General features: G+C 46.0%; 1 protein-coding gene across 3 annotated transcripts in view; it reads right to left on the reverse strand.

The window, feature by feature from the left end:
- Window positions 1-23,003, reverse strand: part of SPTBN1 (spectrin beta, non-erythrocytic 1) — a 200,366-nt gene that overhangs the window by 98,480 nt on the left and 78,883 nt on the right. The window contains exon 1 of one of the 3 annotated variants that reach the window (XM_065929291.1): window positions 11,719-12,194. The exons of the other annotated variants lie outside the window; for them this stretch is intronic. Within the exon in view, the coding sequence (XP_065785363.1) occupies window positions 11,719-11,827 (109 nt within the window). The 5' untranslated portion in view covers window positions 11,828-12,194. Of the gene's footprint in view, window positions 1-11,718; window positions 12,195-23,003 lie in introns of those variants that run through there. 3 annotated transcript variants of the gene reach the window in all.

The following is a 23,003-nucleotide window of genomic DNA, read 5'->3' on the forward strand; positions in this document are numbered from 1 at the left end:
CTGAAGTTATAATTTAGGCATGTCATAGAGCTAAAGTCATTATTGTGAGTGATTCATTCTTTCATTCAACACATTATTCACCATGTGGCCCATGAGGCCACCTCTTCTTAGGGAATAAGAGGCAACACGGCAGAAAAGCTGCTAACTCACTTTAGAACAACTCCATAGGTATCACTGCCTTCCTTCCTTTACTCATCCATTCACACGTTCCTTCATTTGTGAAACATTTGTTTATGTGCCAAGCACCAGGAAGGAATGCAGGGATGAACTAACACACACACACACAGAGACATCACCTCTGTCCTCCATACATAATAACAGGTGCTTTCATACACAGTTAGGGTGACCCAGCGCCCAGCCTGCTTGGGACTTGGGGTGATTCCCTGGATGTGGAACACCCAGTGCTAAACTGCGAGAGTCTGTCAAACCAGAATGAGTCGTCACCGTTTAGACAATATACTAATTCAAGCTTCCCAACCACTCCGGGGGTTACTTATTCTTCCCAGTTTTTATAGATGAAGAAAATGGGGCTCAGTGAGGTCCCTAGTGGAGCCAGAATGTGAATGCTGGCTTCTATGAATCCACAGCCCGTGTGCTTTCCACCACCCTTGTGTTTCTGAAATGACAGAGAAAATGTTCTACTTCTGAACACGACAGCCTTTCTCTCCACCTCCAGGTTCTGACCACTTTCCCTGAGTGCTCTCCCCTGGCTGCTGCTACCCACCTTCCACCACAGGCTGAGTGCAGATGGGATTTCATCTGCTTGGCAGTTATTCGCAGATAACACGTAATCTCCCTCTACCACTGTAAGGCTGGATTTTTTTTTTAATAGCAAGTCGTTTAAACCTCTGTAGGAATAAACGTCTCCCTCAATAGGAATCAGGAAAAGTATGTTTCAAGCACCAAAAACATACTTTGCACTCAAGTTGTATTCACCTCTCAATTACTATACATTCAAGTTAGCAATGTACAGAAACTCATTGGCATTTAACAGTTCAAACAGACTAGGCAGATTTTCAAAGGCTCCATCCACTTTAAAACAGACCTTCAAAGTTTCTCTTTAAAAAAAGCAAAAAAGAAAACCTAATTCAAAATGCCAAGGCCACATTCCAAGGGATAACCATGATTTTTGCCTGTCAGTGTGGCCAAAATAATGTCTATGGTTTGTGTAAGGATTTCAGGCAGTACACACACACACACACACACTTTTGCAACTGGTTGTGCTTAAACCCACAGCTCTCATTCCAAAATTCCAACACAACTGCACCCTCAGCAGGGGCATAAAATTCACCCAAGTAATGACACAGCCTATGTCATTTCCTTGCCACCAGAGAAGAACAGAGCCTCCAGACTTTTTATGTTTTGCTCACATTCTTCATGAATGAAGCGTGCCTCAGTGATCCTCAAATTAACTTTCCACTTGCATCATTTAAGCATTAAAAAAAGACTTTAAGGCCAGAGCTTTCATAGGGCCTTTGTGAGACCAAATATAGGCCAGCCTGTGTCTCCATGCTACTGTGTGTGATTACTGGATTTGCGACTTAAAGGTCCTGTACTGCTTGAAAACAAGGTTGGGGGAGAGAGAGAGAAAGGCTAAGAAAGGCCTTTCAAAAGCAAACACAGAAGAGGCATTCAACAATCCACAGAGGGCGGTTAATGTGAGTTTGGCTACAGTAGTCTCTTCTGACGATGGGGTGGATGCTCTGGCCGCAGCATTAGCTGCCCTGCATGCTTTTTATGAACTCGGAAGAGGCCCCACTACTGTGTCTTCAACCTACATCAAAAGTCACCAGGTTCAAGAGACTGCTGCCAACCCTGTGCACTTTCTAAAGGGGAACATAAAAGGCTGGGTTTCGGCTGGGTGCATTTTCAGGCAAACTTGACACTTTTCTAAACCTGGTAAAGGAAGCCACACCCAGAGCAGGTTTCTGGGTGGGGGTGGGGGTTGAGGCACGCAAGTTCAAAAGACTCGCCCCTGCTGGGTACTGCTTTGCCTTCCCACCTAGACCTGTAATAATAAAGGCTGTCATTGACTACTGAGGGCCCACTATGTGCCGGGACAGTTTCCATGGACAATCTCCCTTATTCTTCCTACAATCCTGTTACAAAGAACTTGTATTAACCCCACCCCATAGCAGAAACAGTAGGCTCGGGTTGTTAGATAAATTGCCCTGGTTTGGAAAGCAATTTGGCAAGAGGCATAGAAATAACCACATATGAAAAGCATATGATATAATGCTAAGTAAAAAATCAAAACAATGACTATAACAGTGTTAAATTGTATGTAGATAAGAACTCTCAAAAAGTTAAGATCTGTTGGGACTACAGGATTACTCTTTCATTTGTATTCCTTTTGGAGGTGACCTAATATGGATATGAAATAATAAATATAAAAAAAGTTTTTGAAGTAATACAAAGAACAACTAACATTTTAAGCTCTGTCTATTAATAACTTTCAACCCTGCCTTTGAAAGAACACCATCTGAGTCACCTCCTGACTACTACTCTCTCAGTACCCACGCCCCTTCCCTGGTCACAAAGGTTCTGGACGGAAGCCAGTCAAGAACAGAAGTCACTTTTCTCCCCACCCCTTTTCTTTCTTCTAAGAGGGAAAAATTCTGGCCGACAACTTTCAGCAGGTGCTTTTTCTCCCCTACCTAATCAATAACCAGTCATTTTAAAGCTTCACCTGCAGGCTCACAGGAAATGAGCACTTATCAAGTAACAGATATTTAATGCATTTCAAATCCACCTTTAACACCAAAACCTAAAGGCACTGCTAGGTAAGTCTGATATATATGAAACTGGACTGAAGTCTAACGAACTGTAAGAACACCAACATTCATTTAATTAGGATTATTTTATTAAGATGGAGTGTGGGAGAGAGGGGGTATTTTTGCTTAAAAAAAAAATAGTTTAAAAGTATATAAAAGGTTTAAGTCACGAAGCAAGAATGGACTTAATAAGCCTCTACTTCCTAGAACACTATGCTGAAATTTTGGAAGAACTTAGAGAAGGTAGCCCAGAGTATGTTTTTAATTCTCCATTAACACCAAATGGATAAATGAAAAGAAACTTGCGGGATTTTTAAAAAATCTCACAAATGTCTAGAACTGCAGGATTGTCAAGTAAGAGAATCCTAGCCAAATTCTACAAAGATTTATAAAGTTAGGAATTAACCAACCATGCTTTAAAGCCCTGTCATCTCCCAGGGTAATAATAAATTGCTTTAATCAACTATTATTTATCTAGATACTATATTATTTTTACAGTTAAGTTAAAATAATCCAGTTTACACACCCCCCAAACTCCTTCCTTTAAAGCAGACTCTGTATGAAACACAAACGTTAAACCTTAGAAGGGTCACAGCCTCTTTAGGCAACGTCCTTCCCAGCTCAAGGGCTAGAGGAGCAGACAGAGTTTATTTCCAAGACAGTGATGCTTAGAAGACTTGGCTGTGCCTACAAACCACTTGGGGATTTTGTTAGAATGAAATTATGACTCAGTGAGTTTGGGGTGTGAGCTTGAGATTCTGCATTTCTAACAAATTCCCATCTACAGACCACACTGAGTAATAAGGTTCTAAATACCTTGCAGTTCAAAATTCAGGGAGGTTATGTTGTTCCTGTTTCTCCTCACAGCAAATGCAATAGCTTAAGCGGTTTTCGACATCCTCACCTGATAACCATCACCCACCCTCCAAGACCATTATTACACTCAGGAAGCAGACCAGCCTTCCCTTAAGGAGAAAGAAATCAGAACAAGTCACTCACTTAAAATCCTTCAGCAGTCTCCCACTGCCTGCCTGACTTCCCAGCTTCCTGACTGGACTTACAGCACCATGCATCCTCTGGCCTCTAGAACCCCTCTTAACAATCCTCCCTCACTCTGTACTCTGAGCTTTGCCTACCTGGGCTCTCACCAGAACATGTTTATTCCTCCACTTGCTTCTACTCATCAGTCAGCTCGGCCAGCATTTCCAGCATAGCTGAACCACGCTTACTCACAGGCTTCCTAACCAGAGAACAGCAGCTTACTGAAAAGCAGGCAATCAATAAGTACTATGCATTAATAAACAGAACCAAAAGCAAGCCCTATGTTATTTAAATCAGTTTTATCATTTTACTTCTTAGGAGTCTTCTTGCTTAAAAAAAGCCTAGATTAGTAACCAACTACTGGCCTTTTATGGGCTTGCCTGGTGGCTCAGTGGTAAAGAACATGCCTGCCAATGCAGGAGACGCGAGTTCAATCCCTGGATTGAGAAGATCTCCTGGGGAAGGGGATGGCAACCCACCCCAGTATTCTTGCCTGGAGAATACTACCATGGACAGAGGAGCCAGGTGGGCCACAGTCCATGGGGTCACAAAAGAGTCAATCACGATTTAGCAACTAAACAACAACTTTGCTTTTAAATGACAAGTCCTTTGCACCCATAATATACAAACAACTGCCAGATTTTTAATTAAGCCAATTAAGCAAAAAATACTGAAGTGTAAAAAAGGTGTTACAATGCCTCTATCACTTATCTCCCCCCATTATTAGTTTTTCATAGCTGAGACTTCAAGGAGTTGATAGAAGCTTGTCAGGCAAAAGGGAGAAAGAAGTGAAGTGAAAGTTGCTCAGTCGTGCCCGACTCTTTGCGACCCCATGGAATTGTCTAGGTCAGAATACTTGAGTGGATAGCCTTTACCTTCTCCAGGGGATCATCCCAACCCAGGGATTGAACACAGGTCTCCCTGCATTGCAGGTGGATTCTTTACTAGCTGAGCCACAAGGGAAGCCCAGGCACTAAGATCTAAAAACAGCTGGGATCTACCTGGCATATTTTTGATAATGTGCATAAGTGTGATTCTAGAAGGAACAGATGAATGGGTGTGAAGCTCTGGTTCCCTGAAAACTGAAGCCTTGATACATGATTGAACCCGTTTGGCAGTCATGAGGTGGCTGAGGCCTGCAGATGCTAAACAGCTCCTCTAGTTGAGCACGGTAGAGCTCATTCCTGACTAGCTAAATATTTTTCCGCTACTATACAATTTTGTTCTAAAACATACTTTCTCCCAACTCTTCATTCTTTAACAAATCAGATAACAATATTTACTGCTATCTGGCAACAAATCATGCAGTCTGTTCTTCCCAAAGCCTTCCACCCCCAAACTGCAAAGAGGGTACACATGATCCAGTAAGAAAGTGTCTCTCAAACCTGAGTGTGCATCACAGTCACCTGGCAGGCTAGTTAGAAACCTCTGAACTTATGGTAGTGTATTTTCCATGGAATTTGTGTATGACTCAGGGAATTCAAATCCGGGCTCTGTAACAACCCAGAGGGATGGGAAGGGGTAAGAAGCGGGAGAGAGGTTCAAGAAAGAGGAGACATATGTATACCTAGGGCTGATTTATGTTGATGTATAGCAGAAACCAATACAATATTGTAAAGCAATTATCCTTCAATTAAAAATAAATTAATAATAATTTTTTTAAAAAACCTATGAACAGGCCCCACCCTGAGAGTTTCTGGTTCACTAGGTCAGAAGCAGGGCCTGAGAATTTACATTTCTAGCAAGTTCCCAGGTCATGATGCTGCTGCTGGTCTAGGAACCTCATTTTGAAAACCACTGCCATAAAGTAGTTCATAATACTATCTTCATTCATTTACCTCTTTAACAAATATGTAGTGACTGCTACGGGTAAGACAGGCTGTATCACACTTTCATCTTTACCCTCCCAGCCTTCATTAAATGTAAAGCAAGCAGAGGCAGATCCTCAAACTGTAACCAAAGGCAGGATGTGAAAATCCCAAAAGAACTACCAAGTACTTAGACTTTAAATCTTAAAGGAAAAGAACCCAAGAAGAGATTCTGATCACCTCTCCATTGAGGAATACTTAGAATTTAGTGGCATCTGAATGGAACCTCAAAAAAAAAAAAAAAAAAAAAAAAGATCCTGACACAAGAAATAATTCTTAGAGGAAGAGACCAGGTGAGCAGGGTCTCAAAGTCAGGAAAATGCAGGGAAATTTTAGGGAATCGTGAATACTGTGGAGCAAGGAGTAGGAAAAGCTGGAGGTGGGAAGGGTGGCTAGAGTCAAATCCCACATGTTTGCGCAGGGAGATCTCTTAACAGGGCCTGCCTCTGGGGAGGCTAGGGCAGCTGCATGGGGCCAGCTAGGCAAAAGGAAATCACAAAAAGGGATGAACACAGAGCAGGAGGCAGTGGGGCTGTAGACAAACCCCTTTCTAGGTTCAAAGTATAAGAGGAGACAACTTGACAACAGTCACCCAAAAAGCTTCCTTGAGCCACAATGCTTACATTCCCATTCTTCTACTCCCTTAAGAGAAGTGGTATCTTTTCCTCAAAGGGAATATCTATGTCCCTCCTCTTTTTCCTAACTAGTCTCCAAGAGTCCTTTTAACAGTCATCCCAGTCAAACACTGGACTTAAGCTAAAAGAATCAGTGTTTCAAGCTCATCAAAATTTAAGGGTGTCACATGTTCAGAAATCTGAGCAGTTCTGGGCTTGTTAATTTCCCATGCCACCAGAACGTATTCACAATATCTAAGGTCCTACAGAATGAGACTGAACTTGGGAGTCAGAAAACCTGGATTCTATGTAAAGCCATTATACTCCAATTAAAAAATAAAGAAACAAACAAAAAAGAAAACCTGGATTCTGGGAGAGGCAGCGTCATACTGGTTGATTAACCCAATTATCAATTTCTTTATAAAAAGGAAAAGAATACCCCACAGGATTATTACTAGTACCAAGGAAATGCCCACTTATTTACAGCAAAGTACTAGATCCCATGCTGGGTACTCTGAATAATCTCATTTAGTTAATTAAGCAAGATGGTACATATTAAAGTGCTATAAAAATTAATAATTAGCAGTAGTAGCACATCACTCAAAAAGGATTCAAATTCATGAATCTGTTAGGAACTTCTAAATTTTAAGCTGAAACTCTAGCAAACTGGTGAAAATAATTTTAACTGATGACTTGTCCCACATAGTTATCTGGGTTTAGAAAATCTATAGTATAATAGTACAATATTGGAAGGTACCCAGACCAAAACCCCAATCTTTCATGCTTTCAGTAAACACAGAAATGTTCTTATAAATCTTTGCTGCTCCCCAACCACCCACCCACCCCACCAACGAGGGTTATCATTTGTCACCAACTCTTTTCACTGTTACAATGGGAAGTATTTGAAGGCTATTACTTTATATCTAAGAACTTAAAAGTTTTCTTCATGACAAGCAGCTGTAAACCTAGCAATCATCTCTCTATAAGCTTTATGAAATTACACAAGACAAACAACTAGGTACCATAACAAACTAGAAAAGTTCTTTTTAAAAACTTAAGAATGCATTTCCCTCATGACCCTTGGGCATAAAAGCAGCAATATTCTTTCCCTAGCAGTTTAGAAATCAACACCAAAAGATGAAGAAATTCAAGGAGGCAATCCTGAGATAGCATGTAATAAACTTGAGAGTAACGCATTCCAATGGCCTGCAACTATGTCTACGTCCCACTATGACACAAAGAAGACAGGTGGAGAATTTCTCCATTTCTCCTTCTAGAAAGTTGGAAAAATTCACGGAACCAAGACAGCTAAGAGAAAGTACCTTCTCCAGAAACATCAGGCACTGGACATCAGGGTCAGGATGCTAAGAAGAAGGCAGAAAAAAGTTCATTTTGATGTTTTTCAACTAGATTCTGTCCTCATTACAACTCCACAGCCAGAACTGATAGGATCAGTGCTCTGAGGGGGCAGGCAGGTAGGAAGAAGAGAGAAGCACTTCACAAGGTCACCTTGTCTCCTCTTTTTTTGCGGAAATTAAGTATTAATTTATCTAAGTATCTAGAAGTCTGGGAGGAGAAAGTTCGAGAATAACAATATGCAGCCTGAGTTTACTAAGGCCTGGTACCTGGAATAAGCAATTTCACTCTACCTTTAAAACCTCAGAGGGATGGGCAATATAGGGATAAGGGATGAAGGCTACAAGGATGTATTGTAACACACAGAAAACAGAACCAATATTTCATAGTAGTTATAATTGAAGAATAACCTTTAAAAACTGCAAATCACTACACTATACACACTTGTAACTTATTATATACGGGCCTTCCCTTGTGGCTCAGCTGGTAAAGAATCTGCCTGCAATGCAGGAGACCTGGGTTCAATCCCTGGGTTGGGAAGATGCCCTGGAGAAGGGAAAGGCTACCCACTCCAATATTCTGGCCTGAAGAATTCCATAGACTATACAGTCCATGGGGTCGCAAAGAGTCGGACACGACTGAGTGACTTATACTATACATCAATTTATTTGATGTACAGTAACTATACTTCAATTAAAAAAAAAAAACCTTACAGGTGTGCACACAAGATTAAGATATAGACAAAGCTCCTATTAACGTGTCTGATGCATGGTGAGCACTCCATGAAGTCTTTTTCCCACCAACTCAACAGAGGAGACAAGGAGCAGCTTTCTGGAATAATAGAATGTAAGCACAGTCTTATGTTTAAAAAACATAACTGTAGGAAGGATTTCTATTGGTAAATGGAAGGGTGGGGCCTTTGAGGCAGAAGGTAGACGATGAAGGCAAAACCCAGGGCTGGGTTTCATGAAGAGTTGCAGGCCGCCCACCTGGAAGATTTATTCGGTAGGAATGTAAGAGCTGGTATGGGAATTTCGTGGTCTGGGGCCATTTGGAGAAAGGTCCTGAATGCCAGGCTAAGGAGCCTGGAATTTAATTTATGCAAGAGGCAGGCGAGACAGGTTCTGAGTACGGGAGGAGCAGGAGTATCCAGCTGATAAGAAGGGAAGCTAGCTGATGTGAAACTGAAGAAAAGGTATCATCATGAACTTCTCTGTTACTACAAATACATTTTTGAAAAACATGTGAGGTTGAGTTTTGTTGTGTTTCAGCAGTCCTCTTTTACTTAGCAAAGAAAAACAACACAACAAATCCAACTGTATAAGCTACAAGAACAGATTCTGAGTAAGGTGGTAACTAGATCTTACAGGTGAAAAATTCGAAAGAGATCTCTGTGTGCAGTGGTATGTCTGTCAGGTGTGTGCTGGGTGTTGGTGGTTAATGTTTGAAGCCATTACAGGCGGAAGGGCCTGTCTTTGTCAGGAGCATCAGTGTGAAAGAGATCTCAGTCCCTTAAGTCAGCGAGGTTTTGTTTCTAATCGTACTTATTTACTTATGATAAATCTCTATAAACTACTTTACCTAAAAAACCCGGCTCATTTTATAACACTGTATTTCCCTATGCAAGAGCATAAAAAGTCAGTCCCTCCTGAGATTTTTAGGATCCAGTGTGAAAATATTTGAAATCAACAAAAATCAGAAATATCTCCTACAAGATCACAGTTCTCTCAGGTATAGATGCTAAATGAATAAGTTAGTACAAGAGGCACTGAAAAAAAATCAATATGGATTCAGAGGCACTGTTTGCTATTATTGGGTTGGAAGTACTAGGAAAGATTAAAAAGAGGGAAACGGTTGCTTACTAGGCATGTACAAAATTAAATCAGCACACAAAATCTATGTTATCAAAGATGTGATGATAGGAAGAACTACAAATACTAAAAAACTAGTAATATACACCACACAGGGGATGCAGATGGGGATGGGGAAAGTTTTATCAAAAAAATTCCTCAAGTTGCTTAAAATGCAATCAATCCCATTTGGGGAACGAAAGACGATGCCAACTGTAACTCTCCTGGAATTCACCACACTTGGGAGTTAATTCACCCTTTCTCAGTTCCTCAACACGAGTGGTTTTCTGTTATAGAAATACCAACACTAAACTTGTGCAACTTCTAAACCATGATATTTAGAAATAAGAAAGCTATCTGGAACTAAATTAGGGGACAAAGGTCATTTTTTTAAAAAAAATCACCACACAAAATGTGAAGCTCATCCCTTTTGAAGGAATTTCCTTGGCAAACACTTATGAGATAAACTATCAAAGGGACACTGATTTTTTTTTTAACTTTAAATTTTACTTTTCTAGAGAGGACAGTTTAAGACATTTCCTGTGTGTTAGCTCCACCCTTCTCAGAGAGCAGTTTTACAACCGTCCCTCAAACCTTCCAGAATAACAGCCTTTTGTTATGGGTGGCCCTGTGGGCACACTCCTCCCCACACCTCTGTATATTTTCACCTTGGTTCTGTATTTCTCCTGAGACTACAGGAGGGTGCTGACTGGACCTTAGTAACAGGTTTTCAAGTCGAGGACACCCTGTGGTGTTTTCTACTGAGCAGTATGACACAATGAAGTGGGGAGAAAGGGTCATTTGAAGAAGAGGTGCATTCTGAATTCTCAGAACCTCAAACTTCAAACTGGGGCCTTTGATCACACACCCAGAAGATAACGGACACACCCAACTCCTCCAGTCTCCACCTGCAAGTTCCAGCTCTAGCCCCGCTAAATTTGCACTGAAAAGCAAATTCTACCTTCGAAGAGCTGGAGAGGAAGGAGGCAAAGACCCACAACTGTTCCCTAGGGGGGATGGAGCTTCCTCTTAGCTAACTGCCAGAGGAATGCAGCACAGCCTAGCTAATGTTTAAAATCACGTCCTGTTCTGCCTCTTGTTTTCCAGAAGAGTGTCATTACTGTCAACTATTTCACAAGACAAATAAACCTGTGAATGAAATATATCCTCCCCGCTCTTTCCAGTGAAAACACTGGAAGACTGGGCTGCTTCCTTCCTTCCTCCTCCTCACAGGGACCACATTTGTGGCACTGAGAGGAGTTAAAATAAGAAACACAAAGGAGGTCTGCAAAGGCTACTTTTCAGAGCACCAGAGTCATTTCCAGTCTATTGCTGATTCCGGGGGCTTCCTAATGGAAGGAGTTGTGTTTTCAGTTATGAATCCTTTTTCATGCATCAACTAGGAGACTACACCAGCTAGGCCTGCTGGCAGGGCAGGGACCGCCAAGGGCAAGGCCCACCCCAGCTGCAGGCCCACCCTATCAGCCCCACGAAGTGCTGTCCATAAAAATATGTGCAGTAAAATATTAGATTCATTCAACTGTTTGAGACTAATAAAGACTCCAAGAAACCTGCAATTGATCCAACTAATCCAACCCAATAGCGCTGGAATGACAATAACTGGTTTTCATTATAAATTACATAGCCCACTAAATTGATGGGAAGGCTCTATCCCAACACAAAACATCAAAAGAGTTAAAATTAAGCTCCGGAATCAAAACTGTAATTTACCCAAGGCTTAGGAACAAAAAGACCACTCCCTCCTTCCCTTTGCCATTGTGCTACAGGGTGTCCAGCAGTGCACTTTACACCTTTAGGTTTCCCAGAGGTAAGAGGCTGGGGACTGGGAGCTACAGGCGTCCTGGAATCAAATACTTGCATACTAGTAGGCCTATTAGCATTGGTCTACTGAAATGCAAGGACAGTTAAAAAGGAAGAAAATATGTGTGCTGTGGGTAGTAGATACCTGACAACCGAGAGAGCCCAAAGGAAACTGGAGAGGTAGACTCCAAATGGTGGCTTCTCTGGAGTCAAGAGTGAGAAACCGTCTCCTTTAAGTAGTGCATGGGCTGCCTGCAGCCAACCAGAGGCTTTGGGGTTGGGCGTGCGGCCGCCAGGCTTCAGCAGGGTCACGTACCATATGGCACAAATGAAGCTTCAGAACCCACGGAGGCACGGCTCCAGGGCAGGCCCGGCCTTAGAGTGCGGAGCTTACCTTGGAGCTGCTTGAATCTCCCTTCCAGCTGGTTGAAGTTGTAAGGCACCTGCCCCGTATAAGCCGGCGACAGCGGCCCGGAGATGCTAGACGTCCTCTGCAATTCCATTATGCCCAACGTAACGCCCCGGCGGGCTGAACGGTGGAAATCCCGCTCCGGCCCCCTCCTACCCCCATTCAGCACGCAGCGGCTTCCGCAACGCCTGGCTCTCGGCCCCGGCGAAAAGGGCTGGACCTTAGGCAAGCCCCATGCCGGTGTGAAAGTCCAGCAGGGTGACCTGATAGGAAGCTGGCCGCAGGAGAGTCCACCTTAGCCCGGTCACTCACGCATCCAATTCCTGTGGCTTTCCTTCCTTTTGTGGCCCTTGGCTCTAGGCTTGAAATAAATTACCGAGAAGGGGCGGGAGGGCGGAGGGAGGGAGGCCGCAAGTCCCACTTAAAAATTTTTAAAAATATGGCCAATCCTGAGCATGCCCTAGTCGCCGAGACCGGGGGCTCGCGGGCGCAGCGCACACACCTCCTCCCCGCTGCCCGTGGCGGCCGCCGGTTTGTAATTTAATCAGGAGCCACTCGCAGTGCGCTGGGCGGTGATGTCACCTGATTAGCATAACAGCATTGTAGAGGAAACGCAGGCTGTACCACGAGGGGCGCGGGGGAGGCCGGCGGGCCGCGGCCCCCCCCACCCACCGGCCGCCGCGGAGCCGCCGACCCCCAGGCCGGGCCCAGGACGCGCCTGCCGCGGTGGTACCTTCCCGAACAAAGCTGCTGGAATTACAATCTTTTGTTGAGAGCCTCACGTAACGGAAAAGTCTCCGATTACTATCACAGGAAAAGAAGGCGGCCCTGAAGGGTCAGGAGCCGCGCAGGTCCCCGGCCGCGGCGGCTCATCCACTAGGCAGCGTCTGAGGAGGCCACGCGGACCGCGCACCTGGGCGCTCGGCGTCCTCAGCGCGCGGGCGCCGACCACGCGGCGGCGGGTGAAAGTAAAACAAACTCCCTCTGGGCTCCGGGTGGGGACACAGCGAGGGGGTGGGGGGAGCGCTGTGAGTTCAGTCTCACGAAAGGATCTCCTCGGCAGGCTTCTGCTGCCAGCACGCCATGTTAAGCGGAGGGTCTCTAGGTAACACCAGCCCGGTAACAGTAACTCGACGCAAGATTTCTGGGAGCACCGTGCTGCAAGGCATTGTGGGAGAAGGGCACACAGGTAAACACCTCCGGGATCACTGACCTGGATGAGCTGAGGAACCAGTGAGGAGATAAAAGAAACCCCGCTCAAATCCTACTGTGATTTTTAAAATGAAACCTTTCAATTTTTGAGTTCTTCAGGAATTTAAAACTCTCCTCCCCGGCTTCTCCCACCAATCTCAACCCCAAATAAAATCCTCTACATAGAAAATGTCTGTGTGTGTGTTAGGTGCTCAGTTGTGTCCGGCTCCTTGCGACCCGATGGGCTGTCGCCCAGCAGGCTCCTCTGTCCATGGAATTTTCCAGACAAGAATACTTGGGTGGGTTGCCATTCCTTCCTCCAGGGGATCTTCCTGACCCAGGGCTGGAACCCAGGTCTCCCGCATTGCAGGCAGATTCTTTACTGCCTGAGCCACCAGGGAAGCCCCCAACATAGAACAGTGATCAAAATGTGTTCTTGGAAAATAACTGACCCTAAATACCCCGCGCCCAGCCATCCCCTTTTTTAGTAACTACAGGCAGACAACAAGTTACAAACTTAAGGTTTCAAGCGTGGAGCCTTGCAGCCATACTTGCTGAAGAAGGTAATTTCATTCCTAAGTGATTCCAATCTGCACTAAAGAGATGGACCTCCACCACAGGTTTACTTTATTCCCAGGGCACTTGTAATTCAAGCAACTGCATCCTATACATGGCTAAAGTTAAAACAAACCCAGCATGCAGCTAACTGCTTAACTTGGAACAACCCCCATTCCTCCCATCCACACTGCTGGGTTTTTAATACATCCAGTGTCGACCTTTAGCGTGCTAAAGCCAGGCCCAGGATTCGAAGCTATTCCTCCTCCAAGAGGTAGAGCATTTTCTAAAGCCACTTTACTGCAGTTCGAAACACTGACAGCAAGGTGGCAAAATGTGGGATCTTGGAAGAAGCACTTGAGGAGGATTCCCAAGACTTGAGTTTCTAGTCCTGGCCAAGGCGCTTAAACACTTATGACCTTAGAGGAAACCCTGGATTCTTTCTAAACCTCCACTGTCAGACAGGGATAATTAATGCCTACCCACAAGATTACTGAGGGAATGATGTGAAAATGCCCTAAAAGTAGTCATAGTATTCACAATTAGGAGTATGTTTTGCAAACTTGATTTTGCCCCCTATATATCACATCAAAGCTACAGAGGGCAGAAGTGAAAATGTCCTCCTAACAGGCCCCTCTTCACTATTAAATATACTGGTGATGTGGTAAGTCTCTTAAGTGTCTAGCTACCGGTACAGAAAAAGACTGCAAAGTGCTTGCCAATTTACAACACATTTTAAATCTTTAAGCCACTTAGTGAATAGAGTATGGGTCACCATTCTTAGTCTCCCTTTCAGTTCCCTCTGATATAGGGAACTCGGTAAAATAAGCTTTCTAATTAGCCAGGTTACATGTGATGTGGCGGAGGGGGCAGCTGGGACTAGTGTAGCCACATTTGATCCTAAAGAGCAGACTTAGAACAAGCCAGGCAGAGTGAACATGTATATATATTAGAAAGGTTTTGAGGCTAGGAAAGGGTTAAATAACCCCCCAGGGGCAAGACGTGAAACATGAGAATGTCTGGTGTGAAGGGGCCAAAGAAGAAAGAACCCAACCCTAATGGCTCACGTGACCACCTCCACCTCAGCAGGGACGAGAAGGGAAAGGCAGGCCAGAGGTGCTCAGTCTTTATTCCGTGCAGTATCTCCTAGACACCAACTGTGTGCAGGGCATGCTGCCTGGTGTTTTTGGAGGCATCAGAGATGACTGGGAGAGTTGGTGGCCAAAGGATATGGGACAGATACATATGCCAGTAGTCTGAAACCAGAAGAACAGAAGTCAGGGGACCTTCTAGAGTTCAGAAGACAAGGGCACATCTGCCTAGGGAGGCGGGGAGGAATAACTCCAGGAGAGACAGGCATCTGGCCAGACCCTGAAGCACAGGCAGACCCTCTACAGAATGAGATGAGGGGGAAGCCCCTCTCCTAGTTGTGGGGGGAAGCAGTCCAGGTAAAGTACCAGCTGCACTGTCGGAGGAACTGCACCAACGGACGCAACCATTTAACTTAAGCATAAGGAACGAGGATAGGGCAAGAGGGAAGCCAAGAGAGTCAGGCTTAGAAGCACGGAGATTTGTGAACCTGAGGTGAACAGGGTCTGGGTTGGGCTGTAGGGATGATTAATTGGCAGGGTAGGGTAGGTAGAATGAACAGAAAGCAGAGAGACTGAAGGCAGCAAGGTCACTTAGGTGGTGACTGCAGTTGTCCAGGTCAAAAGGCTAGTCAGCATGTGGCAATAGGAGCAGAAAGGAATGGGCTGATGCAAGAGTTAATCCACAGGACTTTAGTAACCAACTCAAGTCCTATAGGACTTCAAAGTCTTTGGGAGGTTCAAAGGACAGGGCTGAACTTCAGACTCTGGGGATTTTAGAGAAGGCCATGGTGTGCAGGGTGGGTTGAACACTTCCTTCCAGACAGGCTGCAGCTCCACAGGGTGATAAGTCCAGACGCGGTCAGGGATGTGGAAAGAGAGCTCAAGGCTGAAGATAAAGCCCATGTACAGAGTCAGAGTGGAGACTGCAGTAGCTGAAGTCTAGGAAAGGGCATAAGAGGCAAGGGGCCGAGCAGGGAGTCCTGGGGAAGGCTGGTGTCTGGGAGGAAGGAGAAACAACAGTGGAGATACCAAGGGAATCGGAGAGGGGAAGAGATACTCAAGCAGGAAAGGCGGCAGACGGACGGCAGCATGTGCTGCAGAAAGCGCAAGGAACAAAGAACAGGTGGTCCAGTGTGTGAATTAGGTCATGGGGATAATACGAGCTGAAGCAAGGCCACAGGGAGTTGGAGAACAAGAGGGAAGATGGAGGACAAGAAGGTAGCTATGGTGAAGTTAAGATGAGGGAAGAGAGCTTCAGGACTAGGAAAGGGTTCTAGGGCCGGTCTGGCTGGTATGTCCTTTGCTTCAACCTTGAGCTGGTGCAGGCAGGAAAAAGCTGATGGGAAACGGCTCACAGGTGTGGACAGAACAGGCTGCTTTAGCCAAGAGGAGGCCCCCTTACCTTCAGAGGCCAGAGGGCTAGAGATATTCTGAGGAGGAAAGGAGGAATTTAAATGAGCATGCCAGGAGCTTGCCCATCTCTAAGGCTCTTTAAGGTGGCTCAGATGGTAAAGACTCTGCCTGCTACGCGGGAGACCCAGGTTTGATCCCTGGGTCAGGAAGATCCCCTGGAGAAGGGAATGGCTGCCCACTCCAGTATTCCTGCTTGGAAAACCCCATGCACAGAGGACACTGGCGGGCTACAGTCCGCGGTGTCGCAAAGAGTCGGACACCACTGAGCGATTTCAGTTTCAGTTTCTTTGCCCAACTCTAACTTGATAAAGCAAGAAATCAAGGGTCCAAGTCGCAGTTTTACTTATAGTGACCTAAAAAAAAGAATCCTGAGGACACACCTCTGTGGCAGAACCATGCAGCATGTAAATGGGAACATCAGATGGGGGATCAAAACGCTCAACAGTCAAGCTGTCCACAGAAACAGCCCCTGCCATTTTGGCCTATCCCCCCTCCAATCTTCTCTAACTTAAAAAATTACTGTCCCTCCCCCATGCCAAGGATATCAACACATGTGGCCAGCCCTGAGAACTGGTTGTGCCTGCCTTCAGGTTGCATCAAGATTTCAAGGCGTGAGAATTCCCTGGTGGTCCAGTGATTAGAACTCGTCGTTTTCACTACTGAGGGCACAGGTTCGATCCCTGGTCAGGGTACTAAAATCCTACAAGCCTTATGGTGCTGCCAAGAAAAAAAAAGGAGGGGAGGGGTTCCAAGGTGTAGTGAATGGATACAACTGGTCAAGTCAGCTATGGGACTAAAGCTACTGAAGCCCAAGTAACATGTATCTGCTATCCTTGTGATGACAGAGAGGGAAAGCCCAGTCGCTATGGATACCTGCAGACAGCACAAATCAGAAGTGCGAGGGTGTGGTGGAAAGACTCAAGTCCACAGACAGGTACTCAGGATCACCTCAACTCCTGAGGGTCCCCCAAGGAGCTAAGTAATTGCATGGGTGCCTTACCACCCTGGACCTTGCCATCCTCGCCCCCACATCAAACAGGTTGGAATCTATAGTCATAAAAACTCCTTCTGGTTCTAAAAGTTATGAGTGACTTGGGTTCAATCTCCACATAAACTGAGTGGCCATAATAACAACAACATCACATTATTATAGCACCTTGTAGGCTTCACATGCATTGTCCCAAGTAAGGTAGGTATGGTGCCCATTTTGCAGACAAGGGAACTAAGGTTCAGAGAGATATAGTGGGCCCAGGGCCCACAGGTGCTGAGACAGCAGACAGCACCTGGACAGCAGACCTACTGGTCTAGCACTGTTTCTCCTAGGTATTCAGAGTGCAATATCAGCTTACTAATGGTGTCTGCACTTCTCGGAAAAATCCTGTTGTTGTTGTTTAGTTGCTAAGTCACGTTCAACTCTTTGCAACCCCATAGACTATAGCCCACCAGGCTCCTCTGTCCATGGGATCTCCCAGGCAAGAATACTGGAGTGGGTTGCATTTCCTCCTCCGGGAGATCTTCCTGACCCAGGGATTGAACCTGCGTCCCCTGCATTGGCAGGTGAATCTTTATTGTTGAGCCATGGGGGAAGCCCTAAGACTCTGGAAAATGGTATTAAGGTGAACCTAAAACCCAAGACAGCCTCCACACGCCTAGACAACACTCAGTTTGGGTCAAGATCAGGCACATTCTCTGCTGATTCACACAGAAGTTGCTACTTGGAGGGTCCTCTTGTTGTGAACAGGTTTTGTTTGGTCTTGTTTTTCTTCCTTTTCTCATAATTGGTGAACCTGTAACTAACATTCTGTATGATTTAGCATGGAGCACGTGAGAACATTAGGTTGAGGGGGTGAGATTAAACCTCTGTTTGTGCCAAAAGGCTTTACGTAGTCTGGGAGGTCAAAAGGAAGGAAAAAAAAAAAAAGGAATGCTTTTCCTGCATCACAGCAAGCTTGACAGGGTAAACCACGGGGTGTTCATTTTCTGAACATCAAAACATTAGCGAGATTGAAATGTCTGGGAAGGATGGCCAAAATGCTAAGCTGTGATGGGATCTGTACACATTTAAGGACTTGAAAAGCCAACCCAAAGAGCTGGGAAAGAAGGGGTAGGGACAGGGAGCGACAGAAAACAACAAGGTTTCACATACAAACTGTTTTGCCAAATTCTCTGCCACTTTCTTCTGTGGTTTCCAGATCTGTCTTTCGTGTTCATTGCTGTCAAATCCCTTGACAGTTGGACAACCACAGCCAATTTCTCCCAAGCGTTTCTTTACAGGAAACCAAAATACGACTACAAAAATAATCCTCTTCCAAGCGTATGCCCAGACAGACCAGCGAGCTCCCAATCATGCTACTGTGTTTATGCTCTGTGAGACTGAAGCTTATATTATCTTTCTGTCTCATCTGCCTGATTCTCAGTCTGTCTTACCTCTCCGGTCCAGCCACTCCCTCCTCCAGGTGCCTCCTCCCCACCTCCTCCAGTCTTCATTCTTCTTCTATTTCCATACATAATGCCTGGAGAGCCTCCCACACAATAACTACCTATTATCGCTGCCTTTACTCCCCATAGTCTGCTCAGCAAGCAGCTGCTCTCAGAAAAAAAAAAAAAAAAAAACCATCCCTTTTCTCAGTCAAAAGGGCCTCACTTAGAAGAAAACTCAACCAACCAACCAACCAAGCATACAACCTTAATCCAGTCAGAACCCTGAAACAAGAAATTATCTGAAATCTCCTCTTCCCACCCCAAAGAGCAATTCTCACAAAGTCCCAGTGGCAGACACATCTGTGACGCTGGCATTTCTGTGCCATCGCTTCCTGCCTGCCAGCCTCTCCAGAATGTCTCCATTTTCAGGGCCTGGGCAGCTGGAATCAGTCAGCAGCACTTCCCCTTCCCTCACAACCCACAGGACTCCTGGATCAGGGCTGAGACCACCCCCACACTTCCCCCTGGAGCACGACGGCCCACTGAGGGTCTGGGTCAGGGCTTGGAAATGCAAAGCTAGAGGAGGGAAAAGTGGTTAAAGACAGACTTGGAATCTAGGCAGCTGGCTCTGCCACTTTCTAACTGTCATGATTCTCTGAGCCTGAAAAACTGGTACAAAAATGGTACCAACCTCACTGAGTGAGTATAATTAAGTGAGTTAAGTGTTTAGAGATCTTAGCACCATCATAGCAGCTATGAGTAATAGTCTTTAAACATCTCATGGAGGAAATCTCAAAACTAATTCTGCCCCACCTCACCAAGGCGGCTCCCAACTGGAGGGGTGCTGCAGGCTCCCTGTGGAACCACTGTCCTCGGGCTGGGAATCCCTTTGGATGTGGGGACAAGGGCAATTTGGAAGAGCAAGACCAGTCCTCCACCTGGGAAGTACTCACAAACCCCATTCCCTTTTCTTTAACTCACCCTATTATGCACTGGGAAAGGCATATTCAAAATCATATTTTATAGTCAAAGTAATAATATCTCAGAGATAGCAAGAACACAGTACTCACTATAAAACAAGTTACAAAAGGCCTTTGTTTTTAGAAAGGCCAATGTTCATTTGAGGTGGGGCTGATGCTTCCTGGGTGGTGCAGTGGTAAAGAACCCACCTGCCAATGCAGCAGTCGCAAGACACATGGGTTTGATCCCTGGGTCGGGAAGATCTCCTGGAGAAGGAAATGGCAACCCACTCCAGTATTCTCACCTGGAAAATTCCATCGATAGAGGAGCCTGGTAGGCTACAGTCCATGGAGTCACAAAGAGTCGGACACGAGTGAGCACACACACATCAGATATGATACTTCAAGACTAAGAGTAACTAGAACAAAGATTAAAGGGAGGGCTAAAGGTATTCTGCATCCACAACAGTTGCGGTCTCTGTGCCTTGAAGATGATGGATGGATGGATGGATGGATGGATCTCTCTCTTTACACACATCTCACTCACCCCTCCCACAAAATCATCTAGTTATATATGGCTGAAATAAGAGGGCAAACTTAATTTTTATTTATATCCTTTTCCTGTTTCTTGTTTGACTGGTCACAGCAGAACTGAATACAAAGGACCAACATCTCTGCTGAGAAGGAGAAAAAATGGCAAGTTACACTCAGTAACAAGCACCCAAGGTCCCGGAGAAGGAAGGAATGCAGTTTATTGAATCTTCTAACCCCGCCAAAGCTAATCCTGCATTCTTATCTCATCTGTTATCTGTACATGCAAAGCTTCCCCATACAGGCAAAAGAATGCCCCAGTCCAGAGGCCCCACCTTTGGCAAACAGGTGTTGCTATGCCTGTGAATATACAACGCCAGGCAGAGCCAAGGCCTCTGTACACAGGTAGAGTGGTTCAAAGGAAAGAACATCTGAGGAATGCAGTTGGGGCCAGGCCTGCTCTTGCCCAGGATTTCTGGTTCTGCTCCCCACCTTCAAGTTGGAGGGGAAAGGCTGACACAGGTGTTCAGAGCCATCAGGCCAGCGTTTCACAAAGGGGCAGATGGGACAGTGACAAGACACTGCTTCCTGGTGGCACAGCTCACGGGAAAGACCCGGGAAAAGAGGAAATATTGAAAATAGACCTTTGGACCCTGCCCACCGGTATTCACACCCAGTTTATCTTTTCCAGGCACTTAACACAGACCAGGCTGTAATAAGATGAATACAGCAGGCTGAACATGCACCTGGAGAGAAAAGGAGGAAAAGGGAGTGGGGGGTGCAAACTGCATTTAAGACCTAGGCCCTGCCCCTCCTGGTCTGGTCTGGGGAGGGCAAAAGCCATCCCCTCCAGCAAGTTCTCGGCCCCCCATGTCCTCACCTCCGGCCATTGGAGGGACCTACAGCGTTATAAGTGATTTCTTCTCTGCAGGCACTTTCAGAACACACACATACACACACAAATGCAAAGATGTGGTAATGTATAACAGTGAGGTTAGTGACAGTCACAGTGAGGGCCACTCTGAATGGATCAACAACAGTACTTTTCTCCCTGGCTGAGAAAAGAACAGAGCAGAGTGGGGTTCCTTCCACCCAAATGCTCTCTGTTGCCACACCATCTTGTCGGCAGTTTTAATGTGGCTTCTCACCAAATCTCTGCCAACGTGTGCCATATGAACACGAGTGTAAGTGCGTTTATTAATTGTGGGGGGAGGGGGGGTGCAGAAACGTGATTTCTTGCTCTTGGAAAAACAGGCCCCGATAACCCAGTTGCAAGGCCATGGAACAGTGCTCACAGCCCCAGCATGATGAAGCGTGAAATACTTTCAGGGAGCAGTCATTCTTCATCCTCAGCACCTGAGCCTCAGCCGATCCCTCAAGGAGATAGCACAGCCTCCTTCCCACAGGGCCTGGCCAGGCAGCCACCCGCCGGGCACAGGCCCTGAATAATTCATGGTCCGCCCAGTCACCCAGCAGTGCCAAGGCCCGCCAGCTGCCATTAACTGGGAGGCAGGCTCCAGGCCCATGGTGAAAGAATGAAACACTATCAACTACCTCGGAGACCTTCTTTACAGGAACCGACAATCCTTCCCCATGCTCTTTTTCTCCTCAAGTGAAACCATGTACTTTTCCACCAGATCAAAGCATAGCTGACTTTTACTCTAAGGAGGACGGGGTCCCAAGTACAGATGGTGTGGGGTGGCGGGGGAGCAACATCCTCAGACGAGCACTTGGTCAGGGTGTCATTCCCCTGCTCGGCATGCTGAGACACACAGGTAAAGGGCCATACCCTGTGCCTGACACCAGACAGATGCTCCATAAATGTCAGTCCTTGTCCCCTCCTCCTACCTGTCTGCTCCAGCCAGACCGGTCCCTGCCCCACCACCTGTCTCAGGCTTTCCTATCTCCACACCTCCAGTCCTGGCACTCCCCTCTCCTCTCCCTCTGTCTGAAGTCCACCCATCATTCAAGCCCAGCTCAAAACTTCCCTCCTCCAGGAAGGCTTCCCAGACTATCCTAGCTGGGATTCTGGCTCTTTCTCAGAAACCCTACACCAGCACTGTCAGCCCCCCTTGTCTGGCACCTTTCGTGGGCTGCTGCTGCCCTAGAGGACTGCTTATCTCTTCCTAGGCACTGGTCTTATCTACCTAATTAAAATAATGGAGAAAGCACCAGCTACAGAGAAGTGAAAAGTGGGCTGCAGTCTCTGATGCTGACCGGCCTTGCTGACCCAACTCAAGTCCCTTGGCTGCTCACAATGTTCTCCCTAAAAACCAATGGATCTGAAGCAACAAATCTCTAGGGTCCTATCGATACAATGCTCTTGGAAATACATCATGATCTGTTTTAGGGAAGATGCATGTCTTACATAATCTTCACTCCACACCTAGTCCAGTATCCTCTAAGAAACAACTGTTCAAAAGCGATATAGCCATGTCAGAAGCCTGAACACAGAACAGAGCCAGGGCTCTGTGAAGGGAATTGACCTTCTATGAAGGTGAACTGCAGGGCCTGTCCACCTTATGTAACACTCTCTAGTCCATACCTTAATCTTTCACAAGAGGATGAGAGCTAGAGCTCCAAACAGGGGTCAAAAAGGGCCTTCTCAAAATTCACCCACCTGAGCCAACCATCTCATTGACAGAGAAGGAAATCGAGGCCCAGAGCAGTGTGCCCAGAGACACAGGTAGTTACTGCACACCACAATCAGAAAGCATGCCTTCTGAATCTTTGCTGCTCTTTCATTCCAGGGAAAACCTGAAGGTATCAGGGGCTGAGGACAAAGGCAGTGGCACGCATTTCTTGTGCCTTGTAGTCAGGGAAGTGGGTCCAGGGCTTGAAATCAGAGAAGGGGCACCCTCATCCCCTCTTCTACCTCCCTTCCAGCATCCAATCTGCCTCCTCTGCAGCATCCAACCTGCCTCCTGTCCAGCAACCAACACCAAGCCTACGGAGCCTACAGGCAGGTACTAACTGGCAGATGGCCCGTATCTTTCCGAGTATTCTCTGATATCCAACTTGTACCAGCAGAGAGACAAGGAGGCCCCGGACTATGGTACTGGCCTCTTTGATACCACCCTCCCAGCCTAGTAGAGCCCCGGATTCAGTC

This window comes from Muntiacus reevesi, chromosome 3, assembly GCF_963930625.1.
Source record: "Muntiacus reevesi chromosome 3, mMunRee1.1, whole genome shotgun sequence".
NCBI classification, from domain to species: Eukaryota; Metazoa; Chordata; class Mammalia; order Artiodactyla; family Cervidae; genus Muntiacus; species Muntiacus reevesi.